The 24,290-nt window shown below is 44.5% G+C and overlaps 1 protein-coding gene across 4 annotated transcripts in view; it reads left to right on the plus strand.

The window, feature by feature from the left end:
- The first annotated feature begins 6,980 nt into the window (after nucleotides 1-6,980).
- MAF (MAF bZIP transcription factor) overlaps nucleotides 6,981-24,290 on the plus strand; it is a 362,167-nt gene continuing 344,857 nt past the window's right edge. Inside the window, exons 1-4 of one of the 4 annotated variants that reach the window (XR_014292272.1) lie at nucleotides 6,981-8,112; nucleotides 12,854-12,960; nucleotides 20,230-20,290; nucleotides 22,553-24,104. Coding sequence is in view for 3 of the 4 variants with exons in the window: in XM_082607916.1 (XP_082464042.1) it covers nucleotides 6,983-8,112; nucleotides 20,230-20,263 (1,164 nt within the window). In the remaining variant the exon portion in view is untranslated. Of the gene's footprint in view, nucleotides 8,113-12,853; nucleotides 12,961-20,229; nucleotides 20,291-22,552; nucleotides 24,105-24,290 lie in introns of those variants that run through there. The other 3 variants (XM_082607916.1, XM_082607917.1, XM_082607918.1) reach the window with 3 other exon arrangements.

Here is a 24,290-nt window from a genome sequence, read left to right on the forward strand (position 1 = left end):
GATTCCATTCTGTAAAGACTGTCCACCCGGACCCCGACTGTCATAGATGGTCACACCTGAGACCACGATTAGGGGACCAGAGTGGAGGTGAGGAATTGTGGTTCTTTTGTTTGATGTCCTCCCATTTCTGTCTTGTTCAAATGTTTATATTTAACCAAGAGCATGGATCGCTGTTTATAAAATGACAAAATAAGAATACTGGCAAAAGGTCTATAAATTGGACTTTCATTTTTATTGGGGGTAGGGGCGGGGATGTTTCACTCAGTTCTCTGTTTGTCCAACCAGCAACACTGCCATGATGGATAATGCCGTGAGGGTGTCACTGGGCGAGTTTGGTGTTTTCAGTGCACAGAACAACACGTGAGAAAGCTCAGCAAAACCCATGACGCAACCAAGAACAAAGATATAACACAGGCCACAAGGGATCTCTTCTCTCAGGTCCAGCCAAACAAACTGAGAAACACACAGATTCAGAAATCATCTGCATCAGCAGACTCTTCCAGTCAGCACACACATATTTAAGTTTGGTTTGTGTTTTCTAGAACTCCAGGGTCCAGCACCCAGGTCGAGTGGCTGCTAAATGCCTCTGGAACAGGACCTAAGAGTCACCCCAGACCCAGGGGGAGGAAGGAGAGTGACCGAAACTCTACAGAGGCAGCAGTACCACCAGGCTGTCCCCTGGGTTCCCCTGCACGGAAGACACATCCTGAACCAACACTGTCCCAATATCAGGTCCGTTTCTTTTTTCCTGCCTTTTTTAAAAAATCAGTTCTGATTTCAGCACAGTAAATCTTTTAAGGGTTGAATGCTTTCGAGACAAGTTCCCTGCCTGGTACAGCTGTGAGTAGGATCAAAAAGGGTAACGATGGAATGGTGAATTGCAAGTGGTTCCTAATTGAAGGAAAAGAAAAAGCTAGGGAGATGCCCATGGCCTGAAAAAGGAAAGGAAGGGGAAAAAAAAACCCAACGAGCATGGAAATCTGTTGATTTGGAAGGGCGAGAGTAGGAAAGAGGCCTCATCATTTTGGATCTCCATCTGGTGTCTAAACCCCGAAGAAGTCCTTTCGTTCAAATGTCGGTTGTATGCACAGAGCTATTATCAATCACCTCCTGTCTGCCAGGCCACACTGGGTGTCTTTGTCGGGTGAGGAAGGGAGGGAAGCTGGAGCGAATCTGGGAGGCTGTCCCGGGAATTCTCACTTGAGAAAACATCTGGCTTTTCCACATCTCTGGCGCAAAACAAACAAGAATTTTATTAAATGATGTGTATTGTGTTCTAAGGTAGAACTCTTTGGAAGCCTGACACAAACAAGCAAACAAAACAAACAAGACCCCCAGACTCGGGCACTTGCTACCAGGGTCCTTCACAAAGGCACAGGTGACAAGTTGTGGGTTTTTTTTTTTCCGAATCCACTTTCCAGTAAACAATCTAAACAGTGTATGAAGACCCCAGACCCTTCTTCTGCCCTCTTCCCACTGCCCACCCGCACCAGGCCTATACCTGCATCGAAATGGTAACCGCCCCCCAAAGAAACCTCCAACTGTCATTTGTCTACTTTTCACTCTCTCCTCACGATCACTCCCCTCCCCTGATGGCCTGGCTTCCCCGAAACGAAACGTGAGCCGTTCTCTAGCTGCACTGGAAAATCAGAATTTATTGTACATATGTTTGTGTTCCACTTAATAAAAAAAACCTATATTTTAAGATAAACTTTGTTAGTAATTCATGAGGCAACTGACTATTTATGCTAATCAGGCAGAAATATATTCTCAAGCATAATGCATTACATAAATTTGAATGTAAAATGTTCAATTATGAAGTAAATACAGGTAACGCACATAATAAATTACCTCTAATAAAAATTATAGAAGATGTGTCTTCAAAGAGAGAGCGGCTTTAACTTACAACTGTGAATTGCTTAAAGAGAAAAGAATTAATAAATGCTGATTTACTCTGATGATTATTTAGCACATAATTCACCTATTCATAACGACTCCTAGTAATCAGACGGTTGTCTCACATTCTCCAGTATGAGGCAAGACTGTTTCCTCAGCAATTTTACCCTTATCAGATTATCTCATCTGATTCGATTAATTTTCGTCCATGAATCTGCTAACAGTGATTTCTGACTTACTTGCCCTGCTCACTAAAGACTGCTAAAAGGATTTTTCTCTAACACTACAGCTAGGAACACTCCATGCCTTATCATTCAGTTCCTCTGAACAACTCTTTTCTCAAATCGATTTAGTTGGTTTCAGAGTGAAACTCAGTGGACACTGGTTAGTTCTACACCATAAAATCAGCTCCTGGATAAACAGAGTTCAGACACTACCCTTGATGCATCTTGTTCTTTTTAGATTATATATGTCTGATTCCAACATGATATACCTGAGTTGCTGTAACTCACAATCAGGAAAACTATATTATCTTTCACTTTTAATCATTATAATTTGGAGGTAAACAGGGTTTACAATAATTTTTTTTGCATAAAGTTACGATGTATGTACTGACATGAAACCAAACTTGTGTTTCTGATGTTATGGTTTCACAATCTCCGACGTGATTCGACCCGTGCCCTCCTCCCCCCTGCCAAATTCTTCTATAGAGATTCACTGCTTTCAGGAACCTGCATGCTACTGGTTTGAACTGGTCAATAATGACAAACGCATGGTTTCTAAATTACTCTGTATTGTTCTACAGAGATTACTAGAGTCTATATAGCAAGGGAGTATTAAACAGTAAGAAGACACAGTTCATATTGTAGTTGGATGAGATTGGCTTGGAGAGAAGTGAAACAAACAATGTTAGCAAAGAAATCTAAAGAAATATGGCCTGCTGTAATTGTAGAGACTCAAAAACCTGAATAGTACTAATTAAAATGAGAGAGCTCAATTGTTACAAGAGAAATGCCACTAACAGTAGACTGTAAATGTTTAGACACCCCTGTGAATCACCAAGTAATAAAGGGAAAAGGACAAAAATGAGAATTAAGTTATAAGCTTGAGGGCACCACTGCTCCACGTCTAAAAAATAATTCGGATCCTCCTTTTTTTTTTTTTTCCCCCAAGAGAAAATGGGAGACTATAAAAGATTCTGCAATGAGAGAAGAAAAAAAAAATACCCTGCCTGGTTTGACAGAAGTGTACAAAAATAAACCATAAAAATGTGCAGATAATAATACATTTATCTGCCCAAACATGGGCATTTAATATCTAGAAATGACACATAATTGAAACAATTAGGTGCATGGCCATGAATCTATATCTCATGGTCTTCCTCATTGGTGAACTCTGTTTATAAATGTTGTTTATTTATAAATGTAGCAGTTTCAGTGTTCCTGACCAAAAATACTTTCATGAGAGGCAGGGATCGTATCTCACATCTTTTACCAAAACTGTGATGCAAAAGGATTAAAGAAAAAAATTCTCATAAAAAATGAATTAATTCTTCCTAAGCATGCTGAAATTCATATTTTACATGCAAAATATAAACTTCAGACATTTGTGGCTAGTGATTTTTAAAAGGCTTAGAAAAGTATTGCTATAGACAATGCTAATGACCCAATATGTTTATGTAATTTAAGCAGTAAATTTTCCTCTGAATACCTAAGCTGTAATCCCTTAACTTCATTACTAGGTGAAATACTGTTTGAGAGGAGGAAAGCAAAGGAATTCTGTTAGGTTGCATAAATATTGACATAATCTTCACTCTTTCTTCCCCAAACTGGTAATAGACATACCTCATTCCATCCCGACAAAGTACTCCCATAAAACCAAAACTACCCATATAAACAGCTTCTCTGCAGTGATGATGAAAAGAAAAAGTGCTTTTCTAGAAAACAGCAACAGTGCTGTCCTTTTAGGGTAACCATGTGCCTACAAACGTTTTGGGGAATCTCTCATTAGGGATTCCAGGGTTTGCTGAAACCCAAGGCTGCCAGCATGAGAGAAATTAACCCAAGTCTAATCTGGTGTATGAAGCCAATGAGTGACACCTAAGGTCTCGTTATAAATAGTAAAGTATGCTGTCCGGTGGGTGAGAGCGCTCTGAAGTGCAATGTTCAAGAAGCTGGCTTAATATATGACTAAGTGTCAGAAGTCAGGTTTTCTGAGAATTACTTTTCAGATAAACAACTTTATAGCACTGCACTTAATCTTACTTACTAGAGACATCTCATTTATCACTGAATTACAAGTAACTTTAATTCTACTGATATTGCCATAAAGCCCGTTGAAACTCCATCCTGGCACTTTTAAAGGGTTTGGGGCCCTGTGTGTTGCATGGGATCCCCTTGCATAAGCCTCTCAGCCATAGTTACACTTGGAAGGCTCCTGGATCCCCTGGCCTCTGTATTCACAGTCAAGGGGGATGGTAGGGAAAAATGATTCTCGCACCTGCCAGCACTGCCTTCAGCCCCTTTCCTAACAAAGTCGGGTTCTCCCACTGCAGTCAAACTAACTTTCTGTGCCTCTTTTCTCCTCCCACCTAGGGAAACCAGCTTCTTTTCATTTCATCAACAAAACTGGACACGGATCAATTTCAACTGACCTTTGCCGAAAGGTGGCGCTGTTGAGGTAAAAACCAAGTCGGTCCAACAATAGTTTTCACTCTTCGATCGTTTTGCAGGCTTTTCAGAATTTTTCTTTTTAATGCACCGTCCTAGCGTCCCCCACCCCGTCCCATAAAATAAGATAAATATGATTAACACCAAATGCATTTCATTAATTGGAGGAATCAACATTCCAACATCCAAGCGGGCGGGCTGGTCTTCCGAACGCTGGGTCGGCTTCACGCACTCTTGCTTTCCCCCAAGTCAATCTCGGCTTCTCCATCTGGTCTATCGCTTTAAAATCTTAGAAACAGAGTTGTTGGTTCTTTTTTCTTTTCTTTCTCTTTCCTTCCTTTTTCTTTTTTGCATAAGCTTTAGAAGGATCGGTCTAGAAAACTGAATAGTCATTAGCATCCGCGACCCCGAGGGGGAAATGCAGCCCCCTACTCCACTCCACCCCACCCCCAATCTAGGTTTCCGGGCCCGTCCGAGAAACCGCCGTTTAAAATTTAACCCTTCGAGGGGAGCTGGTGAAGGCTAGGTGTTTTTTTGGTTTTTCCCCCCTTGTTCCTCGCCACGATCAAGTCTGAAATAATTAAGTGAAACGTAAAAGTGCAAAGGGCGCGCGGGACCCTGATAAACAGGAGTCAAATTTCATAAGGGGGTGGATGTGTGTGTGTGTGTGTGTGTGAGTGTGTGTGTGTGTGAGAGAGAGAGAGAGAGAGAGAGAGAGAAATGAATCTCAAAGGCCAAACTCGGGCCAGAGTCGGAAGCCGGAGGGTGAGCCGGGCTGACCTGACTCCGAGCTTTCCCGGAGTTAATTCGCGGAGGAGTTCGCTCCCCCCGCAAGGGCACGCGACGCCAGCGGGCAGCCAGCCCCCACGCGGAATGGCTCCTGAACAACTTATTTCACCTCCTTTAAAAGAGGGTGATAAAGCGCGCTTTCTCTTTCCGCCGACTCCAGACCGCCCCGGCAGGCGCGCGGCGGGGCGACGTCCTCCGCGCCGTCTGGACCCCTGCACACCCGCGCGCGGGCACCGGGGAGAGGGACAAAGAGTTTGGGCCAGTTTTGAGCTCCGGGCACTGCCAGGCTCGGGGGAAGGAAGGTCCCCCGGGCGGACACCTGGGTGTCGAAGATGGAGCAAGGAGAAAAAGCTACCCGGCGAATTCACGACCCTGGGGATGGTGGTCGGCGGCGGGGGGGGGCGGCCAATCCCGCCCGAGCTAGTGGCGGGAGAGCTGGGGCTCCGGAAGGCAGGCCTTTCTCGCTCCGAAGTAAAGCCAACCGTCGTACCGGTCCACCCGGGTTCCCGCAGTCCCCCTGGAAAACTCCTTCCCCTCTTGCACCAAACTTTGCGCCCGGCTTTGCAACCTCCCGAGAAGGCTGCGGCGCAGGAAGGGTTAAGACTGCCAGTCCCAGCTGACAGTCAGCTGATTGGGCCCTGATTGACAGCTCGGAAAAGTTTCCTTGTTTCTATATTATGCTAATCGCGGCCGCTCTCGCCGCCTCCCATTGGCCCGGAGTACCAGTCAATTTCCCTTTTGGGCCTGACGTCACAAGTGCTATAAAACTCAGCAATTGCTTTAAACTCTTCTTGCTGGATCAGAGGCTTTAAAATCTTTTTTTCATCTTCGAGCTGTAGCTCGGGCTGCTCGTCGGCTCGGCCTCTCCCCTTTTGCTCTCCGCCTCGCCTTTCCCCAGGACTTCGCTATTTCGCTTTAAAAAAACAAAACAAAAAAAAAGGCAAGAAAGAACTCCGCTCCCCCCTCCCTTTCCTCCAGCCCGGCTGCACCTCTGTCTTGCACTTTGCACGGAGGGAGGAAGACCGCGAGGTTGAGAGAGAGAGAGGAAAGAAAAAAAAAAAAAAAAAGCCAGGCAGAAGAAGAGGCGAGAAGCATGAAGTGTTAACTCCCCTGTGCCAAGGCCCGCGCCGCCGGGACAGCGGCCCGCCGCGCCTCCAGCCCCGAGTGGCCGCCGCGCGCGCCCCGCCTGCAGCCCGGACCGGCGAGGCGAGCACTCCTTATGCAAAACGCGCAGCGGAGCGGCGAGCGGGGGACGCCGCGCACCCAGCCGGGCTCTTCTGGCTTCGCCGCCGCCGCCGCCGCCGCCACCGCAGCCCGCAGAGGACCTTCCCGAGCCTGAAGCCGCCGGCTCGGCGCGCTAGGAGGCGAGCAGGCGAGGAGGGGCCGGGGCGAGCGAGCAAGCACATTGGCGTGAGCAGGGGGGAGGGAGGGCGGGCGCGGGGGGCGCGGGCAGGGCGGGGGGTGTGTGTGCGCGCTCGGAGGTTTCGGGCCAGCCACCGCCGCGCGAGCTAGAAGCGCCCCAGCCCGGCAAGCTGGCTCACCCGCTGGCCACCCAGCACAGCCCGCTGGCCCCTCTCCTGCAGCCCATCTGGCGGAGCGGCGGCGGCGGCGGCGGCGGCGGCAGGAGAATGGCATCAGAACTGGCAATGAGCAACTCCGACCTGCCCACCAGTCCCCTGGCCATGGAATATGTTAATGACTTCGATCTGATGAAGTTTGAAGTGAAAAAGGAACCGGTGGAGACCGACCGCATCATCAGCCAGTGTGGCCGTCTCATCGCCGGGGGCTCGCTGTCCTCCACCCCCATGAGCACGCCGTGCAGCTCGGTGCCCCCTTCCCCCAGCTTCTCGGCGCCCAGCCCGGGCTCGGGCAGCGAGCAGAAGGCGCACCTGGAAGACTACTACTGGATGACCGGCTACCCGCAGCAGCTGAATCCCGAGGCGCTGGGCTTCAGCCCCGAGGACGCGGTCGAGGCGCTCATCAGCAACAGCCACCAGCTCCAGGGCGGCTTCGATGGCTACGCGCGCGGGGCGCAGCAGCTGGCCTCGGCGGCCGGGGCCGGCGCCGGCGCCTCCCTGGGCGGCAGCGGCGAGGAGATGGGCCCCGCCGCCGCCGTGGTGTCCGCCGTGATCGCCGCGGCCGCCGCGCAGAGCGGCGCGGGCCCGCACTACCACCACCACCACCACCACCACGCCGCCGGCCACCACCATCACCCGACGGCCGGCGCGCCCGGCGCCGCGGGCAGCGCGTCCGCCTCGGCCGGTGGCGCGGGCGGCTCGGGCGGCGGCGGCCCGGCCAGCGCCGGGGGCGGCGGCGGCGGCGGCGGAGGCGGCGGCGGCGGCGGCGGCGGGGGCGCGGCGGGGGCGGGGGGCGCCCTGCACCCTCACCACGCCGCCGGCGGCCTGCACTTCGACGACCGCTTCTCCGACGAGCAGCTGGTGACCATGTCGGTGCGCGAGCTGAACCGGCAGCTGCGCGGGGTCAGCAAGGAGGAGGTGATCCGGCTGAAGCAGAAGAGGCGGACCCTGAAAAACCGCGGCTATGCCCAGTCCTGCCGCTTCAAGAGGGTGCAGCAGAGGCACGTCCTGGAGTCCGAGAAGAACCAGCTGCTGCAGCAGGTCGACCACCTCAAGCAGGAGATCTCCAGGCTGGTGCGCGAGAGGGACGCGTACAAGGAGAAATACGAGAAGCTGGTGAGCAGCGGCTTCCGAGAAAACGGCTCGAGCAGCGACAACCCGTCCTCTCCCGAGTTTTTCATGTGAGTCTGACACGCGATCCCAGCTAGCCACCTTGATAAGTGCTCCGTGGGGGTCCGACTCGGGTGTGGGCTTGCCACTTCCAGAGCCTTGCTCGCCACCGCCTCGCCCCCTCCCCTCCCGAGCTTGCCCCCCCAGTTGCCCCCTGCGCGCACGCACACGCACACACACACAACACACACCGTGCTCCGAGTTGGTGGTGGTGGCGAAGGCTGTTTTGAAGTCGGGGAGGGGCAGGTTGTCTGGCTCATGCATTGCCAATCTGAAATTCTCCATAACTCGCTAGCTTGTTTTTTTTTTTTTTTTAACACTCCCCCCCCACAACGTGCTCAGTGTTCAGCGATCTCGGCAGAGTTCCTCATGCTCACCTTTGAAGCCTGCATCATTCACATATTTTTTTTTCTTCTTCAGTTCATGAGCTGGTGTTCATCTTCAGTGTGTGTGTTTTTGTTTTGTTTGGATTTTTTTTTTTTAATTTGAGTTTTTGGAGCTTGCTGTGTTACCCCCTTTTTTTCCCTCCCTACACTCCACCCTCACTCCCTCTCCACCCATCTCCTCTGAGATAAAAGAAAAAAAAGAAAAAAAAAAGCTAAGTTTTTTTTTCTCCTCCTGAGTTCTTCGTATGAGATTGAGCTTGCAAAGGAAAAAAAAATGTGAAATGTTATACACTTGCAGCGTGCTGAGTTCCATCGGGTTTTTTTGAGCATTGTTATGCTAAAATAGAGGGGAAAAATCCTCATGAACCTGCCACAATCAAGCCTGCATCAACCTTCTGGGTGTGACTCGTGAGTTTTGGTCCTTATGATGCCAAATCTGAGAGTTTAGTCTGCCATTTAAAAAACTCATTCTCATCTCATGCATTATTATGCTTGCTACTTTGTCTTAGCAACAATGAACTATAACTGTTTCAAAGACTTTATGGAAAAGAGACATTATATTAATAAAAAAAAAAGCCTGCATGCTGGACATGTATGGTATAATTATTTTTTTTCTTTTTTTTTCCTTTTGGCTTGGAAATGGACGTTCGAAGACTTATGGCATTGGCATTCATACTTTTGTTTTATTGCCTCATGAGTTTTTTGAGTTCAGAACAAAAAAAAAGTGCAACCGTAGAGCCTTCTTCCCATGAAAGTTTGCATCTGCTCCAAAACTGCTTTGAGTTACTCAGAACTTCAGCCTCCCATTGTAAATGCACTGAAGGGATTCCTTGTTAAAGATGCCAGAATGGGTTAAAAAATTTAACACGGCCAACAGTAAAGAACTCTTAATGCTTTCTTTTTAATAAGAATGACTGCCCCACTGGGGGGACTAAAATTGTGCTGTTGCCGAAAGCAGTCTAAAATTTATTTTTTAAAAAAAGAAATCTGCCCCGTTATTCTTTTGGTTTGTTTTCTTTTTCTTTTTCCTTTTTTTTTTTTTTTTTTTTTTTGGCTTTTGGTCATTGTCAAATGTGGAATGCTATGGGTTTCTAGTATATAATTTAATTCTAGTTTTTATAATCTGTTAGCCCAGTTAAAATGTATGCTACAGATAAAGGAATGTTATAGATAAATTTGAAAGAGTTAGGTCTGTTTAGCTGTAGATTTTTTAAAAGATTGATGCACTAAATTGTTTACTGTTGTGATGTTAAGGGGGGTAGAGTTTGCAAGGGGACTGTTTAAAAAAAAGTAGCTTATACAGCATGTGCTTGCAACTTAAATATAAGTTGGGTATGTGTAGTCTTTGCTATACCACTGACTGTATTGAAAACCAAAGTATTAAAAGGGGAAGCACCCCTGTTTATATCTGTAGGGGTATTTTACATTCAAAATGTATGTTTTTTTTTTTCAAAATTAAAGTATTTGGGACTGAATTGCACTAAGATATAACCTGCAAGCATATAATACAAAAAAATTTGCAAAACTGTTTAGAACGCTAATAAATTTATGCAGTTATAAAAAATGGCATTACTGCACAGTTTTAAGATGATGCAGATTTTTTTACAGTTGTATTGTGGTGCAGAACTGGATTTTCTGTAACTTAAAAAAAAATCCACAGTTTTAAAGGCAATAATCAGTAAATGTTATTTTCAGGGACTGACATCCTGTCTTTAAAAACAAAATGAAAAGTAAATCTTACCACAATAAATATAAAAAAATCTTGTCAGTTACTTTTCTTTTACATATTTTGCTGTGCAAAATTGTTTTATATCTTGAGTTACTAACTAACCACGCGTGATGTTCCTATGTGCTTTTCTTTCATTTTCAATTCTGGTTATATCAAGAGAAAGAATAATCTACAATAATAAACTGCATTTTTTTTTTGATTCTGTACTCAGTTTCTTAGTGTACAGTTTAACTGGGCCCAATGCTGCGTTAGAAGTGTAAAAGGCATCCTTTTCTCCAGAGGAAGGATTAATGGAGAAGTAATGAGGCAATAATTCAGAGTGAAACATAGGCTGTTTTGTGAGGTGGAAGGCCAGTCCCTTCCAATAATTAGTAATATTTAATATAAATGTAAATTACAATCTCTCAAAATCCCCCCCCAAAGTTTTCAGTTTTCAAATAAGTAGAGACATCATTGCCCTGGTGGAAACAAACAAACAAAAATCCCAACCAGAGAGCAGGGCCTTCTCAGCCTCGCCCTGAGCTTCTCATCCCACCACACACCCATCTAGAGGGAAACGAGCCCGGCAGAGAAGGCATTGGCAGAGGTGGCTTGGGCACATATGCATTCAATGGTAAAGATAAACAATTCTTGCCTTTTGGCTCAAATTGATTATTTTTCCTTCTTCCCTTACATGCCATGATTTTCTTGTTAGCAAGGCCTGACAGGATTTCACATCAACACTTTGGACAAATTACAGTTGTTTGTTTGTTTCTTAACTTTGAAGGTCATTTGTCTTAAATAGGAAAAAGAAAAATCCACCTCTCACAGAAGTCCAAGTACGTATCTGGGTTTAAACTGTTATTAAATCATATTTCCCTGTGAATATTTAGCTGAGGGCTTCTCCACGTAGATGAGCTGATAATGATTTCAGAGCACCTTAGCTCCTGGAATACAAGCAAAAAATAATGCCTGGTTGGAATAAAGGCTGTGCTTTGATTTCTCAGTATTTACCCCAACACAGGCTACGTGTGCGGGCTCACTTAAAAGATCCCTTGGAAAGTCTAGAGCTACCTTCACTAACAGCATTGACCTATTTTAAAATGACACAAATTCATGCAACTAATGTTACAAATTCATGCAGTTTGCATTCTTCAGCAACTTCCCCTAGATGGCTAATAGAATGTTAGACAAAGCCAACACTGTTTTGAAAATATAGCCAAACACGGTGACTTTTGTTTTATTTTGTTTTCTGTTCTTCAAAAAAAAAAAATTATAATAATAATAATATTGCAACTCTGAACGAAGGCGTGATTTTGAGGAAAACAGGTTGTGTTTGGTGCTGATGAGTTCTGACCGGTGTATCAGCCTTCCTACCCTTTTTCACAGAACATGAAGACAGTGGACAGGGCCCCTGAATCCACACTTTATTTTGCTTTAACACAAGTCTTAATAGTAAACCTACCTCCATGTGCTTGAAGTTAGCTGTTCTTCTCTGTTTCAGAGTTCTTGTTTTGTTTTTTTGGTCTGATCCCAATGAGGAGATTTGCAGTCTCCCCCTGTAGAAGCAGAAATGGAGATATCGCTTATACAGGAAGCCCAGCATCCGACACAAAATTTTAGGCAAACGTTTTCAAAATAACAGTGACCTGGATGGAGTTATTGCAGTTACCTCATGAGGAATGCCACTTGGGAAAAAAATACAGTGGTCCAACAATTAAGCATTTTGATAGGCCCCTACAAGGCAGTTTAATATAATAAGCAGGTTTTTGCCCCAAACATGAAAAAGCCAAATAAAGAGGTGCTGGCAAAAAAAGTGGGGTGTTGGTGGCTGCCTTTAAGTGAAGGCTAACTCCTAATGAAAGGCACTTTCAGAAATAACCATTACTAAAAACTTTGAAATATAATAAGAGTGGTGAACACAAATACATGCTTTTTTTTTTTTTTAACAAAGAAATCCTGCCTGAGTGCCCTTACTACAAATAAGTCTCTACATTTTTTTTTAATCATGTAAGGAAATCTAGCTTTCCCTTTACACTGCATTTGAGTCTTTGTCTAAATAGTGTTAAAATTCCTTTCATTCCAAATACAGAACTGAGCCCACTCACAAGTTGCAGCCATCGGTGGGATACACCACATTTTGGAAGCCCCACAGCGTCATGTGCTTACCCGTGTATTCACAAAATGAAATTTACGTGAGAACTGTATTTTTATTATTTTTATTACTATCTGCAGTCATGGAAAACAGCCTACCCCTGACTTCTGTTTAGTTTCCTTTTTAAAAAAATAAATGTGTTAAGAGATGAAAGCTATTAAATGTATAAGCTCCATGCTAATTAACTGTGCCTCCTGTCTGAGGATCATACAGACCCACAGAAAAGCACGCTGGTGTTTCTTACTTTACGATGCGCCAGACTGAATAGGTGCGATTGTTTTCAACCTCTAATATTGGTTTTTTAAAAAAATCCACTGAAATTTACCAGGTATATGCGTTGATATGAAGGGAAGTGTCACAGAAGGTTAACAGCTAGCATTTTTAAAGCCTATGTAGACATGCACACTCTAAACAGTCCTTTTTCACGCTTCATTGTTTCTCTGGCAGATAATTTTACTAAGAAGAAAAATAAATAAATAATTGACCCCCACCTCCCCAAGCAGATGCCACGGGCAGAAGCTTTAACAGAGCCGAGCACCCTGATTTTCTCTCGGGCCCTGGATAGTATTGTATTTATCAGTGATGTCAAACGTGGTCATTCATCAGAGCCGTAAGTGAAACCAATGTTAGTTAAGTACACCCCCTCCGTGTGTTTTTTTTTTTCCTCCCCCTTCTCTGCTCTCAGGCATCCACGAAGTCACCTCCCATGTTTTCTTTTTTTCCAGAACCGTGTAATAATTTTTTACAATGTATCCGACACATTAATAGATGGACATCAAATAGGCAGAGATTCTACTTCCTGATCTCAGTGAGGAAATGATGTGTAGATAATCATATTTATCTGCCTTCATGCCATAACCACCTGGGCTTTCAACAGAGGCCATTCCAATGGGAGATGCTCTATTTATTACTGAATGCGGGATTCTAAGGCTCTGATCTTTTCCCCCTTATACCTTTACCCCATTAGTTTTTATTTAGTAGCGTTGATTCGAGATACTTCTGCTCTTAAATAGGACCTCCCCTTGCCAAACCACCAGCTTTAAGGTTAAACACAGTGTACAGGGGGCAAATGGTAACCACACTTGCAAACATGGGGCACAGCTGTCTCAGTAGCCACATTCCCAGCGTGTCCTTGTCTGAAATGACTGAAGTGGCTTGTGACACATTCAGAGGTTCCTGAGTACAGTAGTTGGAAGGTTTTTGCTGTTGTCTTTGTTTTTGGTTCAGACCAACATACTTCCGTATTCACCCTTGGCTTGATCAAATGTACTCCCCCGGTGTTTTAGGCCAATCAATGTATTTAAAAGTCTGCTGGCCACACAGGTATCTCAATTTTTTGCCTGTCGGTAGTTAAAGACTAACTGAGATAGGTTGGAAGACTGAGGTCCATGAGTGACAACCTTTAGCCGTCTGATTTCCGTGCCAGTAAAACACACAGCCAAGCTGTGGGGCTTACTTCTCATATAAACATGGGATCAGAGAAGCTAGGAAGCCAGATTCACCCGCTTTACACTGCTCGTCTGAGAGGCTGCCCACTGCGATTTACTTTCGTTTGATTTATTTTTAAATTTTGTCCCTTTTCTTGAAGAAATGTCTTCATTTTTAGGGAAGAGATATCTACCGTGAGAGGCTATCCTTTTCACCACTTCTGATTATTACTCAGGAGGTTAAATGAATAATTTGGGGTCGGTGTCTTCCTTGTCCAGAGAAAGATAAGAGAAACCTAGTTTGTTCTCACTCTGGCCCCATCCTAAATTTAAAAGATGTCCCAAGTCCAAGGCTGGGCAGACAGTAGCCATAAGGGAGGTGGTCCAGCCCTCCAGCCCACTGAATCAGGATGAGTTTGTTTGTTTTTGTATTTGTTTAAAAACGGAGCAGGAGCCTTCACCTACCTTCTGATAACACTGCTTTTTTCACTTTTGATATAAATCTTCAAAATCTAGACATCACACAGCCCCAGAAAAGGGAAATTCTCTCCAAGCCTGGCTCCACCCCGGCTCTTGAACAAACCCAGCTCTGTCTGGCATTTTTTTTCTCCAGCGGGGGTAGGGGACAGGGTGAGAGAATTTCAGTCTCCCAGGCTGTCTCATGATTGCCGGGGCATAAAGAAGTACAGTCCTGCAACAATGTGGGAACATCTTTACCCTTTAGAGAGGGACAAAACAAAAAACAAAGCAAATCAAATTGCTTGGCACGAAGGCGTAGCAAAACCCCAGGCTCTCCATTCCTTGTAGCATCTGTGGGAGGTGAGAACTGAGGCAAGCCAGAGAGAATGGTGACGTGGACTTCGAAGGCAGGAGTCACCCAGTGTACACATTTGCACACAGGTGCAAACCAGCTTCAGCTGTCCGTTTCTTTCCTATATGTTCACGTGTGTTTCTGTTTTGAAAATTTTAGAGATCGAACCCCAATTAAGAGCTCCGAGGAAATTGCAAATGTCTTAATTTGGGGACATTTATAAATATTTCAATCTGTGATTTTACAGTGGGGACATTTGAGACATTGGATGTGTTATGCCCATATTTCTATGGTCACCGCAGTAGGTTTGATGGCATCGTGACCGTTTTTATTGTTTAAATTTGAAAGCCCTTTGTGTGTTTTCCCTAAGTTTGCCCAATATAACAAGGCCAGTATAGAAAGAACACATCAACGGCACACAGAAATCAGACCTTTCTATGAATGTGCATCAGAGTTGGACAGTTTCAAGAAATTCACAAAATGCATTTTCCACAGAGAGGCTATGATTGGAATGCACAGTTCTCTACCCAGATCATAGTCATCTGCTAAGCACCTCTTCCGTGTTGAACACAATTCATTTTCTTTTCCTTTCTTTTTGTCAAGTAACAATTTTTTCCTATAATTAGGACTTCGGATTGCAAAATCACATTCCTCCCTTCTCCACAGATTCTTGGATCTTTAGTTACGATTAGAAAGGGGCATTAATTCAAGAAGGGAGGATGAGGGAGGGGTGTCTGTGGAGCTTTGGGAGAGGAGGAGGAGGAAATAGAAATAGTTCTGTGCTCACCTCCCCACGCCCCCTTGGCCTCCACCCAGCCCAGGCCTGGGTGTGAGTTACACGCTGGGGATTTGGATTCTGAATTTATTCTAAATATTCTGATCACCAACCTTGAGTGTTTCCAAGCTAAGATGCCAAAGAATGTTTTTTTCTTGTGGTTGGTTCTTTCAGTTAGGAAATAGGAGAGGCCATGAAACCTTATAGAACTGGGAGAGGAGGCGTGGTAACCGCTATCCTGAGAGAATCCCCAAAAAGGATGGTTGTGAAGGGAATCCTGGGCTGAAAACTCCGGTCAGCAGTGCCGAGTTCCCTTTTGCAACCAAAATTTGTCCTGGTTCTGCATGACTTCATCCACTTCTGGAAGCCTGTAGAAGTGGGTTTCTGGGCTCCTTTGGGGGATTTTCCAGAAGGAAAGCAGGCCTGAGGATCCCAGAAAAGTAGGCAATCCCAAACTAGGCCCAGAGGAGCAGAGGGCAGGTAGCGGCTGGTGTGCAGGGGCTGGGGGCAGTATTATTAACAAGAGTCGGACCTTGGCTTATGACCCCCATTCACCAGGGGTCAACTCTAGGTCATTCCTAGGGCCCTAGCTTCCCACCAGGCCAGATGTGTTTGCAGGATGACTGACAGGCCTCTGGCAGACCCTGAAATCCCCATGATCTGTAAAAGCAATAGCGATGTCCTTAGCTCCAGGGCTTTGGCCCCTTACCACCTGGTCCCTGTCCCATCCCAGTGTCCCCTCTCTAATTTCTGGCACCTCTACCCCCCATGCCTAGTCATCAGGGCCATCAGAGAGACTCAGAAATCACTGCCTTGTACCAGAAGGCACTCACCTAAGCTGAGCCTTTGGACCCATTAAGTCACTTCTGGGGCAGGTCCAGTGCAGACAAAGGCGGGGATGCAGAAAAGAGCTGGGAAGTGGCTCTGGAATGTCTAAGGCCAGCTGGAGCTTCCCACACCAAGGGCTTTGAAGCCTGGAATGAAGAAGATGAAGGCAGGGAGGATGCTGAGGTCCCGTCTCCCAGTTTCCGTGCATCCCCTCTCCCCACGCATCCCCTGCACCCTCCACCCCGCCCAACCCCCTCCCAGTCTACATTTGTTCTGCGGGGCCCATTCACTCTGGGCATCAATGCCCTGGCCAGGTGCGCTCCCCATCCTCAGGGTCACCTGGCCACTGCATCAAGTGCAGAAGGACAGGAAGCAGGGCCCGCGGGGTTGGGTCCGGCGGCTGCCTGAGGCCAAGGGAAGTCCCCGTGTGCCCCAGGCCCTGGGCTGTGCCCCGGGGGACCAGCAGGCTCAGGACGCTGGCAAAGCAGCTCCCCTCCGAGATGCCCGCGCCCGTGCTGGGGCACCACCGGCGGCCACTCCCAGCGCGCCCCAGGGCCCCGCACCCACCCGGTGCCCATGACCCAGCTGGGTACTTGGATTTGTATCGGGATTTGGTTTAAGTTTTCCAAGAGGACTGCCCTGGCCACAGTGGAGCCCTTGGGGACATTGAAAATACCTGCTCTGCTGCGCTCTGGGGTGGGCGCATGGAAGGAGGGAGTGGGGTTCAGCCCTAAAAGGCTCCGCCTTTCACCTTGGGACACCCCCCATCCCACCTTCCAGCTGCCCCAGGAAACTTCTGCAAATAAGAGCATCAGCTCCAGATCATTTGAGTTTTACTCTATTAATTTTCCGGCCCATTTCCAGATCTAGATTTTTTTTTTTTTCCTGCTCTGGTTAGAGACAGTGAAGAGGCAAAAGAAAAAGAAGGAAATCTAGATAGACTGTTTTAAAATCTTTCGAGAAATCTCCATACGGTTGGGGTTTTCCTTGATAGAGTTTGACGTTTATTGTAGAGGAAAGCCACTCAGGAAAACTTTATTAGGATTTCACCCACAGCTCCAGCAAGAGGGGCTTGCTTGCATTCCCAGATTTAACACAGTTGCTGTCAAATCTCAGGCACTCAGAAACTGTCTAAAGAGGAGAAACTTTAAAACAACTAATTTCAGAAAGGAGACCTTCCATGTAGGGTTTTTTTCTTATAGGGACCTTCAGTTTTTTGGATCCTTGAGTGTGAAGTAGTTAAGCATCATTGCATCTTCTTAAATAAATCCCCCCCCCGTTTTTTCCTTTTTCTTTGCTTAAGGAAGGATTCATAAATGTGCAGATAAATATGTTGAAACGAAAGCAGTGATCTCAGCATCTGACGCACTTTTACACTGTCAGATTCTACTGAAGTATTTTTTCTTAGAACGGGGAAAACCTGCAGTCATCATTCTCAGATGAAATCCGTTAAAAGATGATAGTTGAGTCTGTTTTCAGGCAATGAATCCAACATATTCTTTCATCTGCCATTTATCTATCTAATCTATTTATGGAAGTCTAACACATTGTAGGGGGAAGCTATTAAAAGATAAATCTACAGTTTCCACATTAGGACACAGACATGATCACACGACAGAGTTCTTTGGGCTACTCTATGTGCTGGTCGGCAGGAGCCAAACCTAGCCTGAATGGTCTGTCTTAGAATGATGATCTTCCCATAAAACCTTCGCTGGACTTGGCATGACTCAGAGCATCACAGAGGTGCGTGCTGACCATCTGTATGTTCTCAGGGTGCACTGTCCGTGTTAATTCTCTACACTGTACCGGTAGTGAGACCTTTAAAATCTTCCTTGGAATATCACTGTACATTCCTATGCTATTTAAAAGTACTATTTAATGGTTAGGTAAATAGATGCCACTGTTCAAGGCTCTGTGCTGGCAGACGTCTGGCTTCGACTACACCGCTGTGATCAGGATGGAAAATCTCCTCTCCTACTCCCCTGTGAGACCCCTTTGCCCTCTACCACTCTTCCCCAGTGACTAGCCTGGGTGAAGGTGATGAGAACAGAAAATGGCAATGGCTTTTGGACCCCATTCAGGTGTGCGAACAGAATCTCTCTCTCCCCAGCTTTTGAAAGTAAATGCCTTGATAACAGGATGGGTTCCCCAGGTGGCCAGAGAATAGAGGTCATCTTGAGGAAAAGGACACCAATGATCTAAAAAGGACATCTACTTTATGAGATTTCAGGCAAGATTCCAAATACGCATTTAATGAGGTCCGATTCTTTTTCTCCAGAAATAACAGAGGCTATGAGTGAGCTGGTCAGGAAGGCAAAGGGGCATTTTGCAAAGTCTCTGTTCAATTATTGCTTTGTAATATTGTTCTAAAATTGAAAAATGCCTCACAAGTCTATGATCTCATGTAAATATTCCTTGCAGAAGCTTAACATACGTTTGCACTGCCCCAAAGGAATTACAAAAATATTCCCTCCGCAATCTCTTAAGCTTTTAAACTCTATTCACTAACATTTCTAAAAGAATCTGTTGTTCCTAAAGATTTTTTTTAAGTGACCTTATATGGGAAGTTTTCTTGTTTTGTTTTGTTTGTTTGTTTGTTTGAGATTAGCCATTTGAAGTTGAAATGGAGAACAATTGATATCACAGATAACGCTTCCAGGTTTTATAACTTCAGTATGTTTCTTGTTTCTTTTTTTTTTTTTTTTGGCATAGAAATAATTTATTTGGCAAAAGATTAGTGTATACTCTGACATGAAAAAGAGTATTTTGTGCCATAACGTTTTAAAAGCATTTCTAACGTGAAATGAAAGCCCATGATGTATTTGGGGCAGCTCTGACAGATATGAATACAAATTTGTTTATATGAGTATTTTAATGCATAGTCAGACCATTTAGATAAAGGGAACTGGGAAAATTATAGAGTTACGCTAAACGAAAATTTAAGTAAAAGATTCTGTCAGTTACAGCAGCCTACAGATTTCGGCAGGTGTATGCGTTGTGTGTATTTTTTCACACCAATTGTAAAGTAATTCAAATAAAAGTGGGGCAGATTAAAGAAGAATAACTGAATCTCCACGTTGGAAAAAAAATTAGATTGACTTACTGGTTTATCACAGTTATTGTACCCAGATTTACTGTAACCATGTTGAATTTTTTAAATTAGATTTTAAATATATTTTGACAGTCTGAACTTGTAGAGTATGGCTAACTAGGGGGAGAAATGACAGGTCTGCTTTGTTATTAAACTGCTGTCTGGAAAATATTGGACTCCGTACAGTAAATGATAATTATTTTGCCACTTACATTAGTATAGCTAATAGCAATAAGGGGTTTTTGAACCATAGAAAGCTAACTACTTTGAATTACTGTGCTTTGTTATTCACTGTGAAGCAAAAAGACTTTTTCTTTTTAAAGCAATCTCATTTTCATATTACCGTTCTAAGCATTCTCTACTACTAATTTAAACAGAGAGGAAGTTAATAAATAAAAGGGTGGTCTCTAAATGGTTCTATTTGTTAAGAGAACATCTGCAATTAAGGTCAGCAGGACCAGCAGAATAGACCAGGGCAATGGAAGAGGAGGGGGCAAGATGGAAGAGAAACAGGCCCTAGTAAAGAGCCAGGGTTTGGTTTTGGTTCCCTGGGGATGGGCAGTCTTTGAACACTTGAGAGACACCCATCAGAGACCATTCATATCCCCCTCCACTGTGAACCCTGGATCACTCGGTTCTCTGAACTGAGGGCAGCTTTAAAGCTGATCCAGGCCAGTGGGCATTCCTGTCTCAGCCCCCCAGGACCAGAGCAAGAGTGGAGGGGGGTCGTTGATGAAGCACTCCACGCCATTCTCTTCCATGTGAACCCTTCCTCCGGCAGGGCTGAGACCAGGATGCCAAAGCAGATGGACCTAAATCACTCTTCTTTTGGTCTCATCCTGCTCTTTTCATAGGTAGTTAGGCTGCCTTGAACATACTGTCCTTCTAAAGCCCTCTTCGTGGTTATTAATGACCCTTTGTTTATTTTAATATATTCACTAAATCAGGTACCCAAGGGAATCCTCTACATCAGTGATGTGAAAACTCCTGTTGCCTGAAGTCAAAGAGGTACATCTTGATTTCTGATTTGCATGTGCTTGTTTTAGTGCATTTTCCATGAGGGAGACAGCAAGCAAGCAAAGCAAGTGAGGAATGCTGATCATTTTCGAGGTGCGAAAGTCTCCTGCTTTAGTAGTCTTCGTATTTGGGTTTTACATGTACATAAACGGTGATACCAGATGCTGAAGTGAAGGAGGCATTGTGTGTGAGACGAGCATGCATGCATTTTTATACTGATTTCATGATGTAGGTGTGGTGTACAGAGTACTAATCCAGTCCGAGTAGATCTCAGATCTTTAGCCTTAACTAGCATGAGTCTGTTGACTCATCTTTCTACTTGAATGTCAGACAATTTGGGTGGGTCTGTGCAATTAGCATCCATGGCCATCGGCTGGCTCCACCTGGGCCTCATAAACATTCCAAATTTCCATTCTCTTATAACTCACTCCATACTCACATTTGGAGGATTTAGTGTGATTTCAGAGCACATTGTGTCCCCCTCCTGTGTCCAAATGTGAGTTTGGAGCCACTCCTCACTTCAAATGTAGGCAGAGGGAGGCAGAAATGTGATTTCTCACCTATGAAAAAAAATGAAATTAAGCTATTTAAATGGGTTTTCAATTACAAGGATCCCGGTGTGAATTTAATTATGAATCCTCTTCGTTTAGAGAGCTAGACCAACACTCTTACACCAATAATTACTTAGTGTTATCGTTTTATGTATTCCTGTTACGTCTTATTGGCTAATGGAATGAAATTTGACTTCTTTTTTTTTTATTAAATTTGCTTGCTGAGAAATTTGCATGAAATACAGCTTTGGGTTTAAGTCCCACTGTCAAATTGCTACTGTTTAAGAAGGAGACACTTTAAGAATCCAGTGAATTGAGGGTGTCAGGAAACAGACCCGTATTTTTTCCCGCTCTTCAGATATGGTATCTGATTACTTAACTTTTACACGCTATTATAAGGACAGGCTTTGAACAACTGGACTGTGAATATTTAACATGAGTTCTTTCCTAGCCTTAAACAAAATTAACATTTTCTTTAATAGCTCTCATCCATAGATTTTAACTAAGTGTACACCTTTGGGATTAATTTGTGTGTCCTTGTGTATGCATGCCATACCAATACTTTATTCCTTTCTCTTTTTATTCCTTTCTTTTATCCCTGTCCTTATAATTGCAGTTTGAAAGCCATCTATTAAATAGAATGATCTAGACACACCGGCCAGGTTTTGTTACACCGAAACCATCCATTTTGAGCAAAGAGTTAATGAACTTTTAAGGCAAGGTTCGTTCACACGGGTCTTGACCCCCCCCCCATAATATTTCATATAAGGTTACTTGTGGGAGAGAAATCAAATTTCAGCTGTGAACATGATTGACAGGTGAGAGTGAGGAAGAGAAAGGCATTTGGCTAGATGGGGAGTTTGCAGAAGAGGAGAATTCCTCCAAGTTACTCTGTGGTATTAAGATATTATACGCTGATATATGAAAAGTTCTTCAATACTTGATACTCTTGGGAGAGTTAGTTTATTTTCAGAAAGTCACTTTGGTTAAGAGATTTCAGTCCTGGAAGCCAAAAATGGGGAGTCACTAGCTTTCTGCTCTCTTGCTGATTTCCACTATGTACAACTTTGTGGCTTATTTCTGGCAATTTTCTAGGCTAGAGTGTGAGAATTAAATCACAAGCCATTTGGGGGGGCATTTGATTATTTTATTTATTCTCAGAAACACAGTCTAGATGATATTCTGGTTCTTGGGCATATTACAAAATAGTCATCCTAAGTGGTATCACAAAAAGATCAAAGTCTCCATTTTCATAGCATCCCTTGATCCTAACATTTTCCATTAGTGCATGTTCCAGCTTAACATACGCACATCTACCCAAGTGCATGATTTATCAAGGTTGTGCCTTCTAAGCAAAGTCTTCTAACATGACGATCAAGAGAGACAACAATCCCACACTGCTATTTGATGTCCGTTTCTCCATGGTAGCATCGCTGGGTCAGGTGTGATGTTAACATCGCCACCATGGAAAGAAGTGAATGGTGTTGCTTGACCCTAAGGCAAAGAGTGGCTTTGGAATTCACCTTAGAGGCTGTCTCTTAGTGTGAATTGTCAAAAGGAGGTGACACAACGACTCATGGTTGGCACCAAAACTGAAAGCAGGCCTTTAATACATGCTCTTCCATCTTGTGTGTTGAAACACTAATTTCAGGAGATAGTGGTGGACCTTAGCCTGCTGATGTGTATGCTCTACCCATTACAGATGTTCCTGACATTGGCTAAGACCCATCCGGATGCAACCGAGCCTTAACAGAGCTGCCTTGGGGCAGGGCAGGTGGGACACATATACATAGGGGAGAGGCCTGTTGGTAGCTTTCCTGTCACCTGTGGGAGTTTCCTGATGGAACTTGTAAAAACAGCTCTTCCCAGGTTCTAAGTACCCATCACTTTTTTTTTTTTTCCTAGTCTTAACAATTAGCTGAGTGGATATGTTTTATCCTGACTGTACCTATGCTGACATGAATTCAAACCAATGTAAGGAAGGCTTTACTCTGTTATGAACTGGGATATAAACAAAAAACACAGTAAAAGGACTCTGAAATCTTGTTTCTACTTTGTATAACGTGTCCTCCCATGTTGCAGTAACCATCCAGAAATAAAACGCAAGCATGGTTTCCCAACGTCCAGTGTCAGTGTGGGTACCTGAGCACAGCTATTTAATTCCAACATAAAATTAAAGATGTCATAACCGTATTTCCCTTGCAGAGTCCATCAAAATATTTTAACAGAAATGGTGAATGAGGTGTTCTCATGCAAAGGCCATGTGAAAACACAGACCGTAAGTTTTCGTCTCCTGGTGCCTCGGTTTGAAAAGCCCAAGTGAGAACCGTGGCTGGTCTTGACTCTGGCTTCACTGCAGACCCCTCAGGGCTTCTCGGTATTCAGTTTTTAGAGTAACTGCCCCGTCCTGGAAGACAGCAAGGGGTAGGATGCTGTCTGGCATGCAGACCTGGAGAGCAGACCAATCCGTCACAGATGCCATGAGTATGTCTTAAGCACATTACATCACTGTATTTGTTGGCACCGAGAAAATAAGGGAAAATAATTCTGTTTAAAGTGTTTTATTACTGGGACTAACATACCTAATTATTTGTTGTTGTTGTTGTTTGTTTAATTAGATTATGCTCCTGCCTAAGCCCCCCCATCCCCCTTTCCATACAAGGCTGCCTGATGTCTTCCTTTCTGTGGACACTGGCCCACTAGTGAGCAGATTTAATCAATTAATTATGGCAGAGCAGGTACAGGGCAAGCAGCTCAATGAACTCACATTATTTCCAGTCAACGTTAGAATGCTATCAAAGGGGCTGCCTTAAAAAAGGAACATTATGCATTTGGGGGCATTTGGGGGCGGGGGAAGGAAGAAGGAATTTTTGCACGAGTATAGCACTCGTTATTTAAAACAAAATGATGCTTCTGTAAAGAGCGTTCGTTCTAAAAGCACACATTCAGTCACCTGCCAAAATCTCAGATTTATTGCTGCCGTTCACAGATGCCAATGTTGAAACTCTCCTCGCCTGCCGCTTGCTGAGTCTTTCATTTCCTCGATCCAAAAATTACTGTAAAGTTGTTGTTTAGTGTCTGCCTTTTTTTTTTGCTTTTCCTGGCACCTAATGAAATTATCAGCAATAAATGAGCTATGCAGAAGGGTTGGGTTTGCTTTTATTTACTTTTTGGTCTTTTTTTTTTTTTTTTGGCAGTATTTAGAAAATGCTGGGACAAGGGTAAGCCGGTGGGAATATTCGGAGTGCCTCCCGTTCCAGCGTCTACAGGAAATATAATAAAGCTATTAGCATTTATATAATTTCAGATGGGAACTAATACTGAGGGGGGTAGGGGGGAGGAAGTTTCAGGTGTTGAGTGGGCCAACAACACAGCCCTGACCTCCAGTATAAACTGCTGGAAGATATTAACACCTAATTAACAATTCAGGGGGCGCATCC

Source organism: Mesoplodon mirus (genome assembly GCF_964341445.2).
Source record: "Mesoplodon mirus genome assembly, chromosome: 19".
NCBI classification, from domain to species: domain Eukaryota; kingdom Metazoa; phylum Chordata; class Mammalia; order Artiodactyla; family Ziphiidae; genus Mesoplodon; species Mesoplodon mirus.